The sequence below is a fragment of the Paramisgurnus dabryanus genome, chromosome 8 (assembly GCF_030506205.2).
Source record: "Paramisgurnus dabryanus chromosome 8, PD_genome_1.1, whole genome shotgun sequence".
Taxonomy (NCBI): domain Eukaryota; kingdom Metazoa; phylum Chordata; class Actinopteri; order Cypriniformes; family Cobitidae; genus Paramisgurnus; species Paramisgurnus dabryanus.
This window is the reverse complement of record NC_133344.1, coordinates 21,395,363-21,415,137: the sequence shown is the minus strand read 5'-3', so window position 1 is coordinate 21,415,137 and position 19,775 is coordinate 21,395,363. Positions and strand designations below refer to the sequence as shown.

The 19,775-nt window shown below is 36.2% G+C and overlaps 2 protein-coding genes across 7 annotated transcripts; one reads left to right on the top strand and one right to left on the bottom strand.

The window, feature by feature from the left end:
- Positions 1 to 348: 348 nt before the first annotated feature.
- LOC135770972 (transmembrane protein 87A) lies at positions 349 to 12,164 on the bottom strand. 5 transcript variants are annotated; one of them, XM_065280957.2, is made up of 21 exons: positions 11,790 to 12,164; positions 11,405 to 11,477; positions 11,215 to 11,312; positions 10,958 to 11,077; positions 9,961 to 10,011; positions 9,592 to 9,654; positions 9,047 to 9,115; positions 8,857 to 8,968; positions 8,666 to 8,727; positions 6,653 to 6,836; positions 6,212 to 6,311; positions 4,781 to 4,874; positions 4,160 to 4,228; positions 3,603 to 3,711; positions 3,086 to 3,144; positions 2,884 to 2,987; positions 2,718 to 2,791; positions 2,388 to 2,449; positions 2,197 to 2,249; positions 1,126 to 1,156; positions 349 to 660 (listed from the first exon to the last, which is right to left on the bottom strand). In XM_065280957.2, the coding sequence occupies exons 1-21, from the start codon at positions 11,925 to 11,927 to the stop codon at positions 619 to 621; spliced, it is 1,767 nt and encodes a 588-aa protein (XP_065137029.1). In that variant the 5' UTR covers positions 11,928 to 12,164; the 3' UTR covers positions 349 to 618. The 5 variants fall into 5 exon arrangements, with proteins under 5 accessions (XP_065137029.1, XP_065137028.1, XP_065137031.1 ...); XM_065280956.2 differs by lacking the exon at positions 4,160 to 4,228 and adding an exon at positions 4,575 to 4,646 and having other exon boundaries at positions 9,047 to 9,112; positions 11,790 to 12,160; XM_065280959.2 differs by lacking the exon at positions 4,160 to 4,228 and adding an exon at positions 4,575 to 4,646 and having other exon boundaries at positions 9,047 to 9,112; positions 9,592 to 9,648; positions 11,790 to 12,160.
- A 2,115-nt stretch (positions 12,165 to 14,279) lies between these two features.
- capns1b (calpain, small subunit 1 b) lies at positions 14,280 to 19,763 on the top strand. Of its 2 annotated transcripts, none has more exons than XM_065280950.1 (11): positions 14,280 to 14,475; positions 14,857 to 14,938; positions 15,059 to 15,095; positions 15,343 to 15,435; positions 17,024 to 17,081; positions 17,197 to 17,261; positions 17,369 to 17,437; positions 17,632 to 17,710; positions 18,968 to 19,084; positions 19,165 to 19,223; positions 19,328 to 19,763. In XM_065280950.1, exons 1-11 carry the CDS (start codon positions 14,298 to 14,300, stop codon positions 19,352 to 19,354), a joined length of 864 nt encoding a protein of 287 aa, XP_065137022.1. In that variant the 5' UTR covers positions 14,280 to 14,297; the 3' UTR covers positions 19,355 to 19,763. The 2 variants fall into 2 exon arrangements, with proteins under 2 accessions (XP_065137022.1, XP_065137023.1); XM_065280951.1 differs by having other exon boundaries at positions 14,352 to 14,475; positions 14,882 to 14,938.
- Positions 19,764 to 19,775: the final 12 nt, after the last annotated feature.

Here is a 19,775-nt window from a genome sequence, read left to right as displayed (position 1 = left end):
TGTTCACAGTCAAAACACTGCAAACTAATATTCCCCTAGTCATAACTGCACAAAACAGCAGGTGAGTGTGTACTGACCATAACACACAGAGCTTTAAAACAAACAAACAAACAAAAAATCCCCTGAAAGCCAATCTGCTAAATGGTTTACAAGCCAGCAAGATGACACTTAATGGTCACTTTTACTGAAAATATCATCAGGTAGGTCAGTGAGGCACTCAATCTGTGAAAGCACACTGACAAATGAAAGAAAACCCACAAAAGAGTGTTTATCTTACATGCCTTCCTATCTTTTTATGATTAATAAGAGGATTGTTGTGCAAATGCCTCATACTGAAAAAGCACTATGCACAAACCAAAGAGTTTTAATCACATTTTGTACTTTAGATATGTATACAACATTCAAAGGCATTTTACAGTTAAGTTTAAGAAACTTTTACACCATACTTTTTGAAAATATAAATACAAACAAGCAATTAAAAATAAAACGGAGTGCTTTAGTGCATTACCTCATCATCCCACATATTTACACACCGCTTATGAAAATCTCAAACATTTGGGATAAAGCAGTTGTGCACCGACATACACATTATGTACAATACAATACAGCTTTATAGACCTACTCCATTTTGGACATCTCAAATTTCGTGGTCATTATCTCCTGAGGAAAAAGACAAAATATTGTATTAATTCATTAGTAGTGGCATAAAACAGATTTTCAAACAAGCAGCACACTTTAAAAAATTGTTTAATTCAATAATTACTGTATACAAAAGTCCTATTTTCTAAATTACCACCACGGTTTCGTAAACGCGTATAAACAGTCCGCATATGCATGTAGTCAGCATGCATTGTACCGAGTCTCCTCTATTAAGAGGTTTGTCCATATTGTCTGCGTGTGAAATGAACATGAGCTCAAGTGAGCTCATATTAGCAAGACAAAACCACAAAAGCCCCAGCGCTCCTTTTGTTCCACGTAGAATAAAAACAACCCACAGAGAGAGAGGGAGTGAGAAAGTGAGGGAGTGTGCGCGCGACAGAGAGAGAGAGAGACTGTGACGTGACGGACTGTTTATGAAGCGTCACGAGCGCCCACTGCTGACGTGTCAGAATATTACACACATACCTCATCTGAGTCCAACAGAGGCGGCAGCGCACTGCAAAACAAATCACAACAATATTTTGTGGAATACTGGAAGCTTAATATGCAAGCTAATAATGAATTACAAACAAATAATGTTTATATTATTATGTAAAACGTCTATTTCTAACAATGTCCACAGTTACAAAATACGCAGTTCTCTGGAATACTTGATTCTGATTGGTCTGTTGTTATACAGTCAACACAACGCTAAAACCGATAACACTCCGTTCATCCGGGTACTACATGTTTAATAAATCACTTTGCTACATCATGACAGGTTTGAATTTGTTTCAGATGAACTAATAAAATACTTCAAATCAATATTTCTTGCTTATTACACTCATGTGATAAATAGCCGTGGAATAAGAGCAATACTGTACATGTAGCCGATGTTATTGCAAAATAAACCCCTTTATATCCAGCGATATACCAGCTGGATGTACATGATCCCTTTCCTAATGCACACTGAATACGAGAAATTTTTTAAAAATTACATTTTTAGTTAAAATACAGTACTCTGCAAGAGCATTAGGGCACCATGCTACCATTAGATTTGTTGTTTATGCACTTGTATAGTGATCATATTATATTTATTTCTCAGTCTCTTTATTAGAATAAAACCAGAAAATAAAGGAAATGTTTATGTAGTATTAAAAACAGTATAAAAGTATAAGCTGAAGTGTCAAGTATTTAGGATAAACTCCCCTTCCACTTGAGCAATAGCAGGCAGCTGCAGGATCTATTAAACCTAAATAAAATTAAATCCTAATTTCTAATCCTAATCAAATTTCTTCAGTACTTCAGTCTCTTCAAAAAAGCTCAAGATGTGTTTCGTGCCAAGAGAGGTCACACTAAATACTGACTGATGCCTGAAGACGACATTTAGTTCTGAAAATTGTTTTGTTTTTAATTTTGTGTACATATTTCCTGTATTTTCTGTTTGTATCTTAATAAAAAAGATATAAAAATAAATATGGATGGGCATTAAAACTTTGATAATATATATATATATAGTGTTCGCAGATGTGGTCTTAATAGGATCTTTAGACTTACACATCAGCCATTGAAGAGGGAATATTCTCCTCGACCCATTTGAGATCTTCATCCTAAATGGACCACAAAGCACATTTACTATGAACAAAAGGCAGGGGCAGGAGAGGAATTCTGATATGACCATAACACTTAACAATAGCTTATTCATAATAAAATTTCATTTTTATAGGAACAATACTGGAATCCATTACCACTTTGTTAGGCTTTACATTTCCGTTGGTCTCCGGTTTCATTCCTCTCATTTTCACACCCTCTGTGGATTCAAGCATAACTGGTTAGAACCGGCCAAACAGTTAAAGAAAACCAAAGGGAACAAAGAAATCTAAAGACTTGATAGGCCGGACTCAGGTGTCCTGACTTCATCTGAAGCTATGAAAACTTTCTTAGTTTTCTCTATGTCTTTCTGACATGTTCGCCAAATATGTCAAAATATATCGGCATTTTAACAGACCATGTTTTTCCCTATCCTTAAATACAGAGTGCAATCTAACACCTGCTAATTTGTTAATGAGGACTCTTACCAAAGGCTTCATTCACAAGCTGTTCTTCCTCCTCTTCCTCTGTATCCTCATCCACCAGTGGAGTGAAGGCATATCTGAAAAGTTCAGATAAACAGTGATCTAAAATCGATGCTGTATTACTAATGTACCAAAATGATTTGCTTAGATGAGGTAAACATTTTTTTACCTCTGGTTATTGGCTGATGGTCTCCATAAGAACATAATGACAAGCAGGATACTGGAGAAGAGGAAGCGCCAGAAGGCATCATCTATCCAAAGCTCTCTCCAGTCCTATAAGAGCAGATAAAGTAAAAAAGCAACACATGAATTTAAATATAAGGAAAAATGGTTGTGTGGACCAGAGATTTAAATAAATAAGGAATGCTTACAGATTGGCACTTGGACATCTTAAATGTCTTCGTTGTCCATATAATGAATATAACCGAAGCTAAAAGAGAATCAGAATACCATAATGAGAACCATAGGGGAAAAGCTAATTTTTTTCTTTAACTAAATTTGCATTTAATTAAGAAACACCTGTGCTTGCAAGGCAGAAAAGTCAGTGATGAAGTTTTAGGTAAAATTCTAGTATAAAACATTAGTCCTAAATATAGATAAAAAGAGGTAGAGACACTGAGCCACTTCAATTGTGGTTCACGTTCCAATTATAAATCATGTAACCCAAATGTTTTATATAGACAGACGATTTCAGCATGCAAAAGTCAATTGAAAGTCAATAGGAGATTTTTAACTGTATTAAACTTTAACATATACTGTACATGTAATCTTACAACATTAACAGATGTAGCACGCTATATAAATGTTTGTTAAGCCATCAGAAACTTAATTGAAACTGGCAACCATAAATATTTCACACAGTAGAGTAATAAAAAAACATAAGCTTACCGATGACAGCGAATATGAGTGTGTTGGTGAAGTGTCGGTAAAGGGAAAGCTTGACCAAGTTTTTCCTCAGTCGAAGGAGCTTCATAGTCTGGGCCAGGCTTATGAAGATGTGACTGGGTGTCAAGGACTACATCAATGAACCTGAGCTTATCATCTTTCTAACATTAATATACACATCACTTAGCAGTTAAAAAAATATATAATTAAATCTTTTTTTTTTAAACAAGCTTGGTGATAACAGAGAAACAAAATAAAAACAGATCGCTAGATAATAACATTTTAATGACCCCCAATGATTGCCACAAAGCCATTGTAGAGTCATCCAGACCAAATGACAATAATGTAGATGAGTTTGTCCCTTACGTGTCTTTGATCTGAAGCTTTGTGAAAAAAGAAAAGAAAATCCTTGGAGTTGCAAGCAGAAAGAGGGTAAAAAGAGGGATATTTGATATTCCCATATACAGGGCCACTGCTACAAAGAGAGAGAGAGAAAGAGAGGGAGAGAGAAAGGCAAATGAATGCACCAACAGAGCAATGGGAGAAAAAACGTAGGATATCCACCAGCAGAGGGTAGAGTCGAGAACAGCCAAAGGGATTGCAGCCAGCAACACCAGGTCATCTTCAGCCTGGCAGAACAACATAGGGGGAAGAAACAGGAAAGAGAAGAGAAGGACCATCATACACACAACTATCAATGCTCACATCCGGCAAACCAAAGCCATTTTCCTGAAAGGTGTCATGCTATTTGCAAGGTAAGCTGCAAGAAAGACAGTAAAGAAGAGGGGAATATTCAACAATATCACCAAACTGTATATCCTCAAAGATCATTTATAAATAAACTCATTCTACATTCCTATCCATCTGTCCTAATGTAGACCGTGCAAGCATGCACTCCTGCACCAACAGTACAAAATGAGAACTGCATTAACAGTACACATGGCCTCAATGGACGATCGACTTGTGAAAGGATATCCACCACACTATACAAGAATCAATGAGGGCCATAACAATGTCACAAAGCAGTCTGCTTGAACCGCCATGCTCCTGCGAGAGAGAAATATTAGGCTTCACGTGACATTGGTGCATCACATCACATTTAATTGGGAATTCTGTTGCAAAGTTGGAGGTTGTTTTACAAGTATCTATTTATAATTTTATTGTGGTGATTTCCTCCTTACCGTGTTTACTCTAAGGACACCCTCTATGATAGAAAAGACAAGATAGAGTAGTCCAACTCCCACCACCCTGTGCAGCAATGCTCCTAGTCTTGGTCTGCAGCGTATAAGGAGGAGTTATTGCAAATACAAATGTAAAAAAAACAGACTTAATGTTACACACAAAACATACAGTACTTCATACTCTTAAAATGATTTTGAAAGTATTACCTTGTTGGTGTTACCAACATCATAACTAAATACAAATGGTTAAGCTATTTTAATTTATGCATTTGGCAGATGCTTTCATCCAAAGTGACTTAAAGGAATATTCCATTTTCTTAAAAGAAAAGTCCAGATAATTTACTCACCACCATGTCATCCAAAATGTTGATGTCTTTCTTTGTTCAGTCGGATTTTTCTCATTTTAATGGACTTTAATAGAGCCCAACATTGAATACTTAACTCAACACTTAACAGTTTTTTCAACGTACTTTCAAAGGACTTTAAAGGTTCCCAAACGAGGCATAAGGGTCTTATCTAGGGAAACGATTGTCATTTTTTACAAGAAAAAAAAAAAAAAACGCTCTTTTAAACCACAACTTTTCGTCTAGATCCGGTCCAGCGTGACCTAACGTGATGCGTAGTGACGTAGGGAGGTCACGTGTTACATATATAAAACGCACATTTGCGGACCATTAGTAACAATAAACTGACACAAAGACAATAATTAGTATCAGTTGACATACAACAACGTAGGAACGGTCCTCTTTCAACACACTTGTAAACACTGGGGCGGAGTTTCGCGTTCGTCCTCTGTGACCTCTTGACGTCATGACGTATTGCGTGGGGTCACGCTGACGCATCACGACCGGATCTAGACGAAAAGTTGTGGTTTAAAAGAGCATATTTTTTATTTTGCTTGTCAAAAATGACAATCGTTTTGCTAGATAAGACCCTTATGGCTCGTTTAGAGTCCTTTGAAACTCCGTTGAAAAAACTGTTAAGTGTTGAGTTAAGTGTTAAATGTTGGGCTCTATTAAAGTCAATTAAAATGAGAAAAATCCTGCAATGTTTTGCTCAAAAAACATAATTTCTTCTCGACTGAACAAAGAAAGACATTTTGGATGACATGGTGGTGAGTATATGATTTTTGATAATGATAATCTAAAATATGTATATAATTCTATAGGAAATATTTTTTAAATCCTCTAAAAATAATGGTTATACTAAGACCTTAATCTTAAATGTGCAAAAAAAATTCTGATGCTGGACACTTTCTAAATCTGTATTTCGTGAGAATCACCCATATGCCATCTCTCCTAACAGGGTAAAAGGTTTCCTACTCAAAATCAGAGTAAAAAACACGCCTGCATTTAACAGCTTAATCTACAATATGGTTCATTAATGTCTTTCCAAGTATGAGGCAACTACTTCTAGATATAAATAACTTACTTGACTATGCCGTATCCAAGGCTAGCGATGATAACAAGCACTCGTGCCAGGGTTCTTTTTACAGCTGAAAGCACCTCAGCGAAAACCACAGCACCCTGAACTGTACACACAAACAATTACACACAATGATTACATTAACAGTAGTAATCCTAGCAAAATATATCAGGACCTATTAAAGAACAACCAGGGGCATCAAAGATAAGCACCCATAGTTCACACACAATGGACTATTTTACATAACTGGGTTTGCTTTATCTCTTTGTTCTTCTTACATAATATATAAGAATTTCAAATCCATATCTTACATCTTTATTTGTCTTAGTTCAGAGTTGTGTTTAGTGTTTGCTTTGTTTATTTGCCAGGAGAAAGAAATGAATAACTTGTTGATAAACCGGTTTTAAAAAAAGAGCGACATCCATTTCATTGAAAGCCTTGTGTCACCTGAGTGGCCATCATAACGTATACTCTGGAACTCAGCGTAGTATACGGCCTTCTCCAGCATGCCTAGGAAAATCACTCCACCAATCCAGAACTGAATCCGCAGCAGGTCTCTCCAGTAACAAGCCGAGAGCACCAACCAAAGTACGCCCAGAAGCACATAGATGATGCACATCACCATGTAAAACTGAGGACAACAGCCATTGATATACACAGTGAGGAGGGAGTTTTGGTAAAAGAAAAAAATCCATACAATACCCAAGACACAGATGTGCAACTTATTGCAAATTAAACTTTTATATAACTTATGAAACAATCCAATCCAACCACAACGTAACATATTTTGCAGCAAATACTTTGTGAAACTACTTCTTGGGGTGAAACACTTACACTGAATCACAGCATATGTGACTCAGTCTGTAAAAACCTAGCGTAAGTCATCATCGGGTGTGTCTCAAATAGTTCCCTAGCTCCAGAGGTCATGAATCAGTATATCGTGTACATGGGTTCAGGCACTGGTAAGGACCACAGCTCACTCTTCATTGGCACAGTGTTCACTTATTTTCCTATGATGTGACCGCTTAAGTGCGCTGTGATAATTCACAGCTGTAATTCATCAACAACCGGCATAGCCAACATCTCTCTGACTTAATTTTTAAACACTTGTTTAATTATTCTCTTACATACCCGCGCCTAAATTTGGGGGAATATTACATATAAATATAAAATAGATTACGGCCCCTTCCAGTCTAGCAAAGTGTGTTTATATTAAAACTAAAACAAATATTTGTCTTTTCAAAAGTTTCATGAAGTTTATCGAGTAGGGTTGCATGATTTTAGTTGGAGAGCTTTAGAAAAGGTCAATTGATTTCCGGTAAGGGAACCTAGGGACCATCAATGCTCACTGGTTTATGAGTTGCATTGTGGGAATTTTTAAAGGACAAGTTCGGTATTTTACACTTAAAGCCCTGTTTTCAGATTGTTTATGATGAAATAGAACAGTTTTGACTGAAATTTGGACATATGATGCTGGCCCGTGAATTTTCGGGTGTTTGTTGTATCACCCCCCACCTCTACAATGGCTGCATAGGTGCACTGGAACAATCCTTCCTAAAATGCATAAAACTTTCGTTTACAAAGACGTGAAACTTACCGAGTGGTCAGGGGTGTTCACTGATATGCTCACACAAAAATCGCTGCAAAAGATGCTTTCCAACAGGTTTTATCGTAGTTTTTGTCCAACTCCATTGACTTGTATTAGATGTGCTGTGAGGTATGGTATTACTCCGCGCCGGGAACTTTGTTTCTATTCTTGCAATCGGCAATGGCGGATTAGCGCCACCAACTGGGCTGGAGTGTCTATTATTCAAGCTCTCAACGGAAGAATATACGGGTGTGAGGCGTTTGGAAAAATAGGTCCACAAGTTAACAATGAATGCTCAAACAGCTGTTGGAAATCATCTTTTGCAGCAATTTTTGTGTGAGCATATCAGTGAACACCCCTGACCACTCGGTGAGTTTCACGTCTTTATAAATGAAAGTTCAATACATTTTAGGAAGGATTGTTCCAGTGCACTGGAAAGATTTTGCGTTTAAGATTAAAATGGACGACTGCCTGATAAGTGCCCTTACTACACAACAAGGGAGCTGAATTTTGTGATTTTCTCTTTTCTGCATAAAATCATCCTAAATAACGTAATAATCCCAATGTCCTGATATAATACTGACTGAGTAAGGCCATGTCAAAGATTAAAATTAAAGTGAAAATAAATAAAATCAAACTTTGATGCTCCTAATCTTATAATAAGATTCTGAGATTTTAGCCTGGATTTTACAGACAGGGTCACATATTTGATGTGCAATGTTTAGTGACACAGTGTAGGATTGGGCAGCACGAAACCAACAGATTTATCAAAACAATTGTCTTGTTACTCATCATTGTCGTGGCTAGTTATAAAAATAATCTCTAATATAATAGTGATTATACAAATAAGCAAAAAAACAAAGTGAACTTACAATCATCAACGGCCACTCAGATGCTGAGATGTATTCATAGGGGCCAAACATGCTGACCTTCACTGTGATTTGAGAAATAAAAAGACAACAAACTGTATAGGTGGGCTCTTAAGCAGAAGCACAGTAAGAGTTCAAATCTGACTCTGCACAAAGTACTACTGCTTTTAAAGTAAGTCCAATCACAATCTTACGCTGTATGCTCCATGGAATTTCTGTGGCAGATTGATCTCCCTCAATGTGGATGATGAACATATAAGGACTGTCCTCCCAGGTCTGTGCCACCGTGCTTTCGGTTTTGTGCACCTGCCACGACAAAAAATACTGTAAACAGAAGCATTTAAAATGTATTTGTGAAGCGTGATTTTGTGCTATAATACTCACCAGTGTAACTGGTAATAAAGAATCGGTCTTTACTACAGTGGTCTGTGGATTTGCAGCAGCCGGTTTCTGCTAACATTGGAAAAAGGCATAATAAATATAAAACAATGTTGTATGTGCTATTAATGCTATAGCTGGATCGCTACCCGTTGACAAATTCTCACTAATGCACAATATATATTTGTCAAACATGGTATCTACCCAGCCGTACCCTAATGGTCTAATGGTGTGTGTGCACTTAAAGCGAAGCGAATATGCGCATCATGTTACTTACAATATATTACTCAAATTTTCTGATACAACTGGACATGTCAAACTGGATAGGTCAATAAGCTCTTTGCTGACTGGCTGCCATGATAAAGCAGCATGAGAATATCACGCACGAGTTAAAGTATTTTGAGTATTTTAGTATTACGCAATCATGTCAGCCAATTGAGGCGCCCTTTTTATATTGACTTTGTATGTGATCTACTCACGCAAGTAATAAATTCACTTTTGGTGTACACACACCTTAAGTGTAAAATCATTTGAACTGTTGTGAAACTAACATCTTTGTTTTCATCTTTCTCATCTCTCTTTCGTCTGCCTTTTTCTTCTGGGGTTGCCTGAAACTACAACAAAAAGGGATAATCAGAAATTGCATGCATTTATTTAACCTATTTCATAAGTTTTATATCCAACCCTTGTTGTGACTAAGCAACTGACAAAAAAGATCAAGTACCAATAATCTACTAGTTAAACCAGACAATCAAATTAACAATGACATGGTACTGGTTATTCAGGCGAGCATAAAAACCTGCTCGTCAAACACTCTCTATCAGCTATAGGGTAATAACATAATTACGTAATTCAAAAAAAGAATGATCAACATGACAGATCCAAAACCCACATAAAGTTTAAAGTAAAGTTTATCTCACCTGTTCTAGTGGAGTCAACTTTATTGGAGTATAAGGATCTTTAACTCCAAACTGTGGTGTCCAAACAAAACAAAAAAAAGGGAACAAACATTAAAGGAGACTTTTTACAAGACTTTTAAGATGTCAAATAAATCTTTGGTGTCCCCAGAGTATGTATGTGAAGTTCAAGCTCAAAATACCATATAGATAATTTATTAAAGCATGTTAAAATTGCCACTGCGTAGGTGTGAGCAAAAATGTGCCATTTTTGGGTGTGTCCTTTAAAATGCAAATGAGCTGATCTCTGCAATAAATAGCAGTGTCCTTGTTGGAAAGTGCAGATAAAGGGGCGGTTTTATCCCCTTCTGACACCACAAGGGGGCCCAATATCCTGTGACCTATTTTTTCACATGCTTGCAGAGAATAGTTTACCAAAACTAAATTACTGGGTTGATCTTTTTCACATTTTCTAGGTTGATGGAAACACTGGGGGCCCAATTAGAGCACTTAAACATGGAAAAAGTCTGATTTTCATGATATGTCCCCTTTAAAAAAAAACAGATCTATTGCTATTTATGTAAATAAAAAATACTGTAAGTATTAAATCAAATTATCTTTCATGAGTTGCAGTCAAAGTCTGATCTGACTTAACTAAACAAATAATAACTTTATAGCTCAAGCAAGACATTCATAGTGCCATCCCAGATGTATGACTTCCTTTTATGGGTTGAACACAAAATAGTACATTTATATGAAAACAGTCATGGAGTCGCTGGAATATCTTTATGATGAATATGTGTCCTTTTTGGAGCTTTGTCATTTTCATCCTGTATAACATTATAGCATTTTAATATAAAATCATTTGTTTGTGTTCAACTAAAGAAAGGAAGTCTTGTACTTCTGGGATGGTATAAGGGTGAGAATATTATGAGAGGATTTTCATTTTCATCACAACTTCCCATTATTACAGCAATAAACAAAAACAACATGTAAACCACTTATAATAAAGGGAGGTTACCACATTTCCTTTCATGTGTTGTTGGCATTTTATTGGAGAATACTTGTGGGATATGTAGAAGCCAGTGCCTCCTTCTCGCAGTACATGTTCGTTGTCAAAATACTGTGGTGCCGTTACAGTCTGTACGGAGGAGCAGAAAATAATGCACATTAATATGTTGTTAATACATTCATAATATTATAATATTAATAGCTTTTTTAGATGATAAACAGCTGCAGAAAATTTACATTAAACTGTATGATAAACAGAAGACTTACATCTAGTCCAAACACTTCATCGTGACAAGGGGAACTTCGCAAATACCACGATATTTTCAGATCTACAGGGGTGCTGCACTTTTCACTAAGCGCTACAACTGCAGACAAAGCAAACATACCCAGCAATACAACAAACTTCATCATTAAAAATGACTAACATTGAAAAAGAAATGTAAAAACGTATACTCACACTTCAGTTCAATGTTAGTGTTATTGAACATGGTCTTGGGAAACAAAAAGTGTTGTTGCTTCTTTAAGATTTCCTGAAACAGACAACATTATTTTAAAACAGTTATTAGTAGGATGCATATTATTACACATAAAATGTGATGACCACTGTGTAAGTTAGCAATACTAGCTTGCTAAGGCATGACCAAGAAAACAGCTTGAACACAGACAGACATCTATTCTTTAGTTTCCAGGGCTGACTGGTACATGTATAATGCCATGTTAGCAAACATTTTTGTCAATATTGGCTGATTCTTAAAGGGCCTCTAAAGACAATGAACTGTCTGTCGTTAGTCAAAGTGAAGTCAAGACCTCACTCTCGCCTGTCAAGCAAGAGATGCACTTACGTTGTCGAGGTCTAGGATCCATATACCCGGTTCGGATATAGCAGTCAGCGGTCGAATTAACACGAAATGAAAAATTGCGACTAGTAATATTCCTCTAAGTTTTGTTGATACCAATAATTCGGTCGTGACGGTCGCCATTGCTATAAGGAAGCAACTGACGTGACGACTCCTGCGCAAGCAAGCAGCTTATGGTGCGTTCCAGGCAGGTTTTTAAACCCGTGAGTTACGACTTCAAAACCACGACTCACGACCCTATGCGTTCCAGGCAGCCTGTAACTCGTGTTTTTACAACCTTCTACCGGTGAAAGTGCTCTGGAACGGCAGTCAAACCCGTGACTTCCCACCCGTGAACTCGTACTAGATCGATGTACTCCCAGTTCAAAGTCGTGAGTCGTGGTTTTGAAGTCGTGAGTTACGGGTTACAGGTTGCCTGGAACGCAGCATTACTTCCCGATGCGGCGATACTTCCGGTGGCGGTTTGGCATCCCCACCGTGGGCGGGGTCGTACTCGATCATTCATTTGCATGTTTTGCTCATAACATCATATCACCTGTTTTCACAGACCTAGAAGACTATGTTTGAGCTGTCTCAACAGATCTTAAAATAAACCAATCCCATTAATTTGTATACATACCAGTAATGTCATTTTCTAAGCATGTTTATTAAAGATGCTTAAATATCTTATTTTAACTAAGGCCTAGTCCTGGCTTTAGCTAAGCCTTGTCTGGGAAACCAGGCCTATGTGTCATAAGCAGAGACGCCTGGTTTTGGATGTTGTTTCTTAAAGGAGACATTTTACAAGACTTTTAAGATGTAAAATAAATCTTTGGTGTCACCAGAGTAGTATGTGAAGTTCTAGCTCAAAATACCATATAGATAATTTATTATCCACTATTCCTATGCCCCATGACACTTTGCGCGAATTATGGGCGCCACTTCCGGCGCCTACTGTCACTGAACGGAACCAGCATTTTCCATGATGATTACGGTCATAATTTCATGTATGAGCCAATGTGAGGATGAAATTAAGAAGTGTCCTGATACATCATGAAGATATATTCAATCGTTTCATGTTGTTCCTCGGGGGTGACGGGTCTTAATGGGCAAATATAAAAGCACAGAGACATACCAGTTTTTCACTTAACACATTGTAAGTTATTTAAACAAACTGTAATAAACATATTAAACTATTACATGTTTTCAGTATTGTTTTCGTTTTATGGAAAATGATTATGCAGTAGATATAAAATTATTTGCTTATTTAAAAAAACATTAAAAACATAACAAAAGTAACGTTACACGCAAACACGTCACAAACTATTATAAACATGAACTTATAAGCAGTTTATGTCGTAGGCTATATATTCTGTACTGTAATCTCATTTTTGTAACAATACATAGTAGCAGAATAAATAAACCAGCAAAATCAGCATATTTTTATCAGCATAAATTTAGTTGTATTTGAATAATTATTGTATTTATTGTTCACTGTCAGTTTCTATGAAAGGTTTTACTGGCCACATATACATTCAGTTCTTGTGCGTGTATTATGGTTAAAACAAATGTTTTGTAGAGATTTATTGCGTTTGTATAAGCTATTATGGCAACCCCAACTGCACAAGTTATGCCGGTCTCCCTGGATTTCATAATAAGCATTAAAATGCCAGTCAAAACAGCAGACTCGTATCCCTCGCAAATTAGGACTACCATTAGCTGTAGTTGCTCACCGGAAGTTTTACCCATATGAGCTCAAAAATGGCCACTTTGTAGATTTGCCGTTTTTGGGTGTCCCTTAAAATGCAAATGAACTAATCTCTGCACTAAATGGCAGTGCCATGGTTGTTTAATGCAGATTAGGGGGCGGTATATGACATCACAAGAGCCAAATTTCAATTAATTTTTTTTTTCTTTTTACATTTTTTTCACACCAAAAACTAAGTTACTGGGTTGTTCTTTTTCACATTTTCTAGGTTTATACAAGCACTGAGGACCCAATTATAGCACTTAAATATGGAAAATAGACCCCTTTAAGTGATATTGCTGGTATTGTTAGAGGTTTTTAAACATTTTTACACACAATGCATTTTTATTGTATTTATTTATATATTTTCACAGAATATATTTGTTCTGTACAATTGCCTTTTTAAATATTTATATGTATTTTGCTCTTTATTTTTATTGTATTATATGTTAATTATGTTTATATAATAATATTAATAATAATATTTTTTAATTATAATATGTACTGCTTGTATACTTGGATGTGTATACTAGAAACTTTAAATACCAAAAAAATTCTTCATGTGGAAGCACATTAGCAACGAAGCTACATTATTCGGATAAATAGTGTGATTCGTAAAAAAATAGCCATGAGGAGAACAGACATTCTGTATTTTTTTCCTTCATGAAATCTGACAAATGATACAATTTGATTGGTTATTTCAGCTGTATTATACCAAAAGTGTATAATAGATGCTGTAGTACCCTGCCTCTCATCCAGTGCCGTTCATGAACGAGGCAGGTTTTAGGACCCAGACGTTTACCGATGAGCATACTGGGTGTGGAGCGCTGTTCTATCCATATGAGACTGCAGTTTGGAAACAGGTTTACTTTTCTGTTTACCTGAGGAACAGATCCTTTTCTTCTCTGTTACTTTCCAGTGGGTCTCTTCAACGTCTTTGTTCTAGTAAGTTTTCATACTTCACCTAACCCTGTATTAAACGATACGTTTGCTATTTTTTGTATGCGTCATGATTTAATCACACGGCCTGAAATAGAGTATTATTATTATCGTTGTAACAAAATCAGTACAACCGCATAGTCGTATGCGTTATAATTCACGTAAGGGTGATTTGGTTAAAGTGTTTATAAATAATCACATAACTAGGCAAGCATTTTAATGGAGGACAGTCGTGTTAACCCTTACAAATCTGTTTTATCAGGGCAACCCCCATACTTTACGGAATACTGTAGTGTCCTGACTTTCCCAGTATCAATGTTTATATTAATCGAGTGCATGAGAGTTGTGTAAGTGAAAAAACTTGTCATATTTGACTTTTTTTTTTAGATCATTTCATTTGTGCCTTATTCAGAGTTCTCAAAATGAATTTGGCCAAAAAACTTATTGGAGGGCTCATCGATGTTGTAAGGTAAGCAACCTGCCAGTGTTAACTTTAACATAATTCGTAAGTCTGCAATAGCATGCAAAATTTGTGTTTTCAGCAGTCTTATTTTTGTCTTTCTTGCCTCTTTCCATATTTGCATCATAGCAACATCGATCCAGCCCAATTTGTTCCATCTGATCCTGTAAGTTTGAGTATAATTGTTTTGTTATTTTCATAATGGTAATGTTAAGAGTAAAAAGCTTTTATGTCATAGCAGTAAAAACATTCCCAGGGAACACACATCTTAATAAAACACAAATGTCTGCCTAATGCATAAGTGTTAATGTAAATGTAATCCTGAGGTTCAGATAGAGTGGTTCATTGATTCTTGCTATGGCATATGAAAATGTTAAATGCATTTCTCAAAGTGTTCGCTCTGTTTGTTCCAGCCACCTCCCAGAAGACCACTAGCATATGCCAATCCCAATGAAACTGATGAGGAGAGGCAGTTTCGCAAAGTTTTTCAACAACTTGCAGGGGATGTGAGTAGGCTTTTATGGAGAATATAATATTCCCTCTTTATATTTGTATATCTATTTGCCAGATGGTGTATACAAAGTATTTACTCTCAGGGCTGCTTCACATTAAGGGAGCAGTGGTGCAGTTTCTTACAAGATCATAGCTAGGCTCAGCCAGGTTTATGCCCAGGGGCTATATTCACTTCCCCCACCTTTTGGGAGTTTTACTACTCTAAAGTCTGAACACTTATCATTCCCTTTGTCCCTGCATATCATCAAGGTATTTGAGGTATCTTAAGTATGGTGTCACTAATCAAAAAAGTTGTGAAATGTGTCAGGTGAACACATTTACGTTTAAAGCCAGAAGCTTCCACACCAAGGGATTGTCTACATTCCACCGTTTTGCTCCACCCAGCATGTGTGTGCCTTTTCTTCTGATTTCAGAACAGTTTATTGACACACAGTTTAGTAGGGCATATTCAGAGTTTCTGATCCAACAACAGACAACAGAGGTGTGGCTATATCATACAAAATTATATGGCGGCTTGTCTCTGAATACAGTCAAGCAACATGACTGGCTCTTCCGCTTGTACATTCCTGCCATTGTTTTGGAGGTTGTATCGCTGGGTTGTGTTGAGTCATAGAGGGGTGTGCATGCATGCTGAGTATATGAGGCATTGGTTAAAGTGGTTTGCCCTATAACGTAAAGACATACTTCCTTGTTGTATGATGAAAAGTTTGAGTAAATCAGGTATTTTGTACTAAAAGTGACTTTTCATTCTTATTTTGTATGATGTACAACATCAAAAATATCACCAAAATGATGCAGTAATACCAATGTGTGGTCATTAAAATTAACTTTATATTGAATAAATTACATAAGAAATAATGAATGAAGAAAAGCTATAAACAGTGGTCACTTATGCATTAATATGTACCAGTACATGCATAATATTTCTCCATGCATGCATAAGTATGCAGAAATGAATAGACACTTTAAAAGGAAAATTTCAGAAGACTTTTTAAAGATGTAAAATAAATCTTTAGTGTCCCCAGAGTACATTTGTGAAGTTTAGCTCAAAATACCCCATAGATAATTTATTATTTATAACATTTTAAAACTGCCACTTTGTAGGTGTGAGCAAAAATTTGCCGGTTTTGGGTGTGTCCTTTAAAATGCAAATGAGCTGATCTCTGCACTAAATGGCAGTGCCATGGTTGGATAGTGCAGATTAAGGGGCTGTATGACATCCCAGGGGAAGCCAAATTTCAATGACCTATTTTTTCACATGCTTGCAGAGAATGTTTTGCCAAAACTAAGTTACTGGATTGATCTTTTTCACATTTTCTAGGTTCATAGAAGCACTGGGGACCCAATTATAGCACTTAAACATGAAAAAAGTCAGATTTTTATGATATGTTCTCTTAAAGTGCATAGTGTAGGTGAATTGGGATGCAGCAATGGCGTTGTGTTTACTCTAAAAAAATCTGATTGAGAAAGCGTTTTTTGAAGTAAATATCTGTATTTTCTATGATAATTATAAAAAAATGCTGTTATGTTGTGAAAGCAGAGAGGACGTTCTTACATCTTATATTGATTTCCTCATAATAGGATATGGAGGTGAGCCCTAATGAACTCATGAATATTCTTAACAAGATTATCACCAAACGTAAGTCTATCTTATGTTTACAACAAGTTAAGATTCATTTTCTTTACATGTATAGATGACATGAATGAGCCCCAATGTTAAAGATGTTAAAATGTTTACTTATTCTCTTCTCTAGGTGGTGATCTCAGGACAGATGGTTTCAGTATTGAGTCCTGTAGGAGCATGGTGGCAGTAATGGATGTATCCTTCAGTACAATATCAAGAGAGGGGGGGTGGGAATGTAATTTTGCTGCATTAAGCAAAGTATCAGATTCATTGATATTCGCCTTGACAGTTTGCTCTCTCAGAGTGACAGTACTGGAAAGCTAGGCTTTGAGGAGTTCAAGTATCTTTGGAATAACATCAAGAGGTGGCAGGTAAAAGTGTTCGTAAAGTATTTTTAAAGCTGTAATTGACTTTTTGACATCTTGAATGAATGGTTGTGTGCAAAACAGACTACCTCTGTCCTATGTCTACATAATGTAATGAGCTTTCTGGTTTGTCATACAGATTTCCATTTTGTATATCAAAAAAGCTGAGTTTCTTATAAACCTTTTTTTGTTAAATCCAGGGCATTTACAAGAATTTTGATGCAGACCGCTCTGGTATGATTGGAGCTTCCGAGCTGCCCGGAGCTTTCAAAGAAGCAGGTAAGAAGTGTTGTCATGCTAAAATAGGTATGAAGTTATCCACCTTATATTCGAACGTGGAAGTAAGTGATGTGACATATTTCCCTTATTTGTGCAAGACGTTTGTTTCAATTGCCGGCCGGAAGAACAGTGTTGTGGGAGCACGCATAAAACATGTTTAAAGTAGTTATGGTAAATATTTAGCACACCTGCCATGTATAACCCAGTGGGAGGATGAAATGAAGAAGTGGCCTGATATATCATATGAAGATATATTAAATAATTTTTTGTTGCTACTCGGTGGTGACGAATCTTCAATCAGCAAATACATAAGACAGAGGCATACCAGTATCTTTAAAATGTAAAAGTCAGTCAATTGTTTGTATATGGAATTGACACAGAATTATTTTTTAAAAACTTTTCAGGCAATGGTTTAAAATGTCACAACTGTCCCTCTGGTGTGAGTTTCTTTTAAAACTGCATTTTTTAATTGACTTTTTAATTGAGAGTTTTTATTGCGACACATCAAGCTTCACGCGGTCCGACAGTCAGCAGCAGTATCTGTCTCATTCAACACATTGTGAGTTATTAGAAGAAACCAAAATAAACATATTAAGTGATTAAATTTATTCAGTATTGTTTTCGTTTTTTGAAAAATATTATTACATCGCTTCTTACGCACTAGGTAAGACCCGAGCTTATGAAATGATTTGCTTTTTTTTTTTAAACATGTGTGTTAAAAGTATGTGCAAACACATTAAACATTATAAAATAGCAGAATAAATAAGCCAGCTAAATCAGCATATTTTATCAGCATAATATTAGATATTTTTGAAAACTGTAATTACTGTATTTATTGTTCACTGGCACTCTCTATGAAAGGTTTTACTGGATGGATGTGTGGATACCATAGACTGTAAAAAAATAGGTGGATACAGATCATGGGTGCACTTGCGCCACATACACACTCAGCTCTTGTACGTGTATTATGGTTAAAAGAAAATGTTTTTTTAGAAATTGACTGTATTTGTACCAGCTATTATGGCAAACCCTAACTGTACAAGTTATGCCGGTCTTCCAGGATTTCATAATAAACATTAACAAGCCAGTCAAACTGCACACTCGGCTCCCTCGCAATACGACTATCATTAGCTTTAGTGACTCACCGGAAGTGGTTTCCTAGCCATCATAAGCTTTTTCTTGACAATGTATGACTCAACGTGGAATAGATATCTCATGGGTCTAATCTCTAATTTAAAAAAATCTTCCTTTGTTTAGGTTTCCCACTTAATGATCAGCTTTTCCAGATGATTGTCAGAAGATACAGTGACACTGATGGCAACATGGACTTTGACAATTTCATTGGGTGTCTTGTTCGTCTAGATGCTATGTGCCGTAAGTTAAACTTCTGTTTGTCTTTATTCTCTCTAGTGCTCATATTTGGCATGATGTATCTTACTTATGTACATTTACAGGTGCCTTCAAGACACTTGACAAGGACAACAATGGTACCATTAAAGTTGACATTCAGGAGGTGTGTAAACTGCAAATTGTTATTTAATTGCATTTCATAATTCATTTATAATCTATAGTCTTAGCTTTATGTTTCATTTATTCTGTCTTTTGTTTCATCCACAGTGGTTGCAGTTGACTATGTACTCCTAAACAAACAGGAATACTCCAGTCTGTTCTCCTACCTTGTGGAATATCATTGTCATTTTTATAACATGCCTTATTATTTGTTTTATTGTTAGTTAAAAAGCATGAAATAAACATGCTTCACTGACACTAGGTGGCAGCTTTGCTGCAATAAGATACTTGTTAGCATTTTGACCTCTAAATGTGTAGTTTACCGCAGTTTTTGTTACAAAGCATTTGCGTTATTGTCTTCTGTTTAACAACCACCATCGTTTAACGAAGTGCATAACCAAAGATTGAAAATCTATCCTTTTAGAGATAATATATATTAAGACCGAGCATGCAAGTTCATTGAAGATATGAATTAATAAAGTTTTAAAGTGGTTTTTATTACGCTGACGCACAAATAAACATTATTTGTTCTGGACATACAAAAGCAGACTGACTC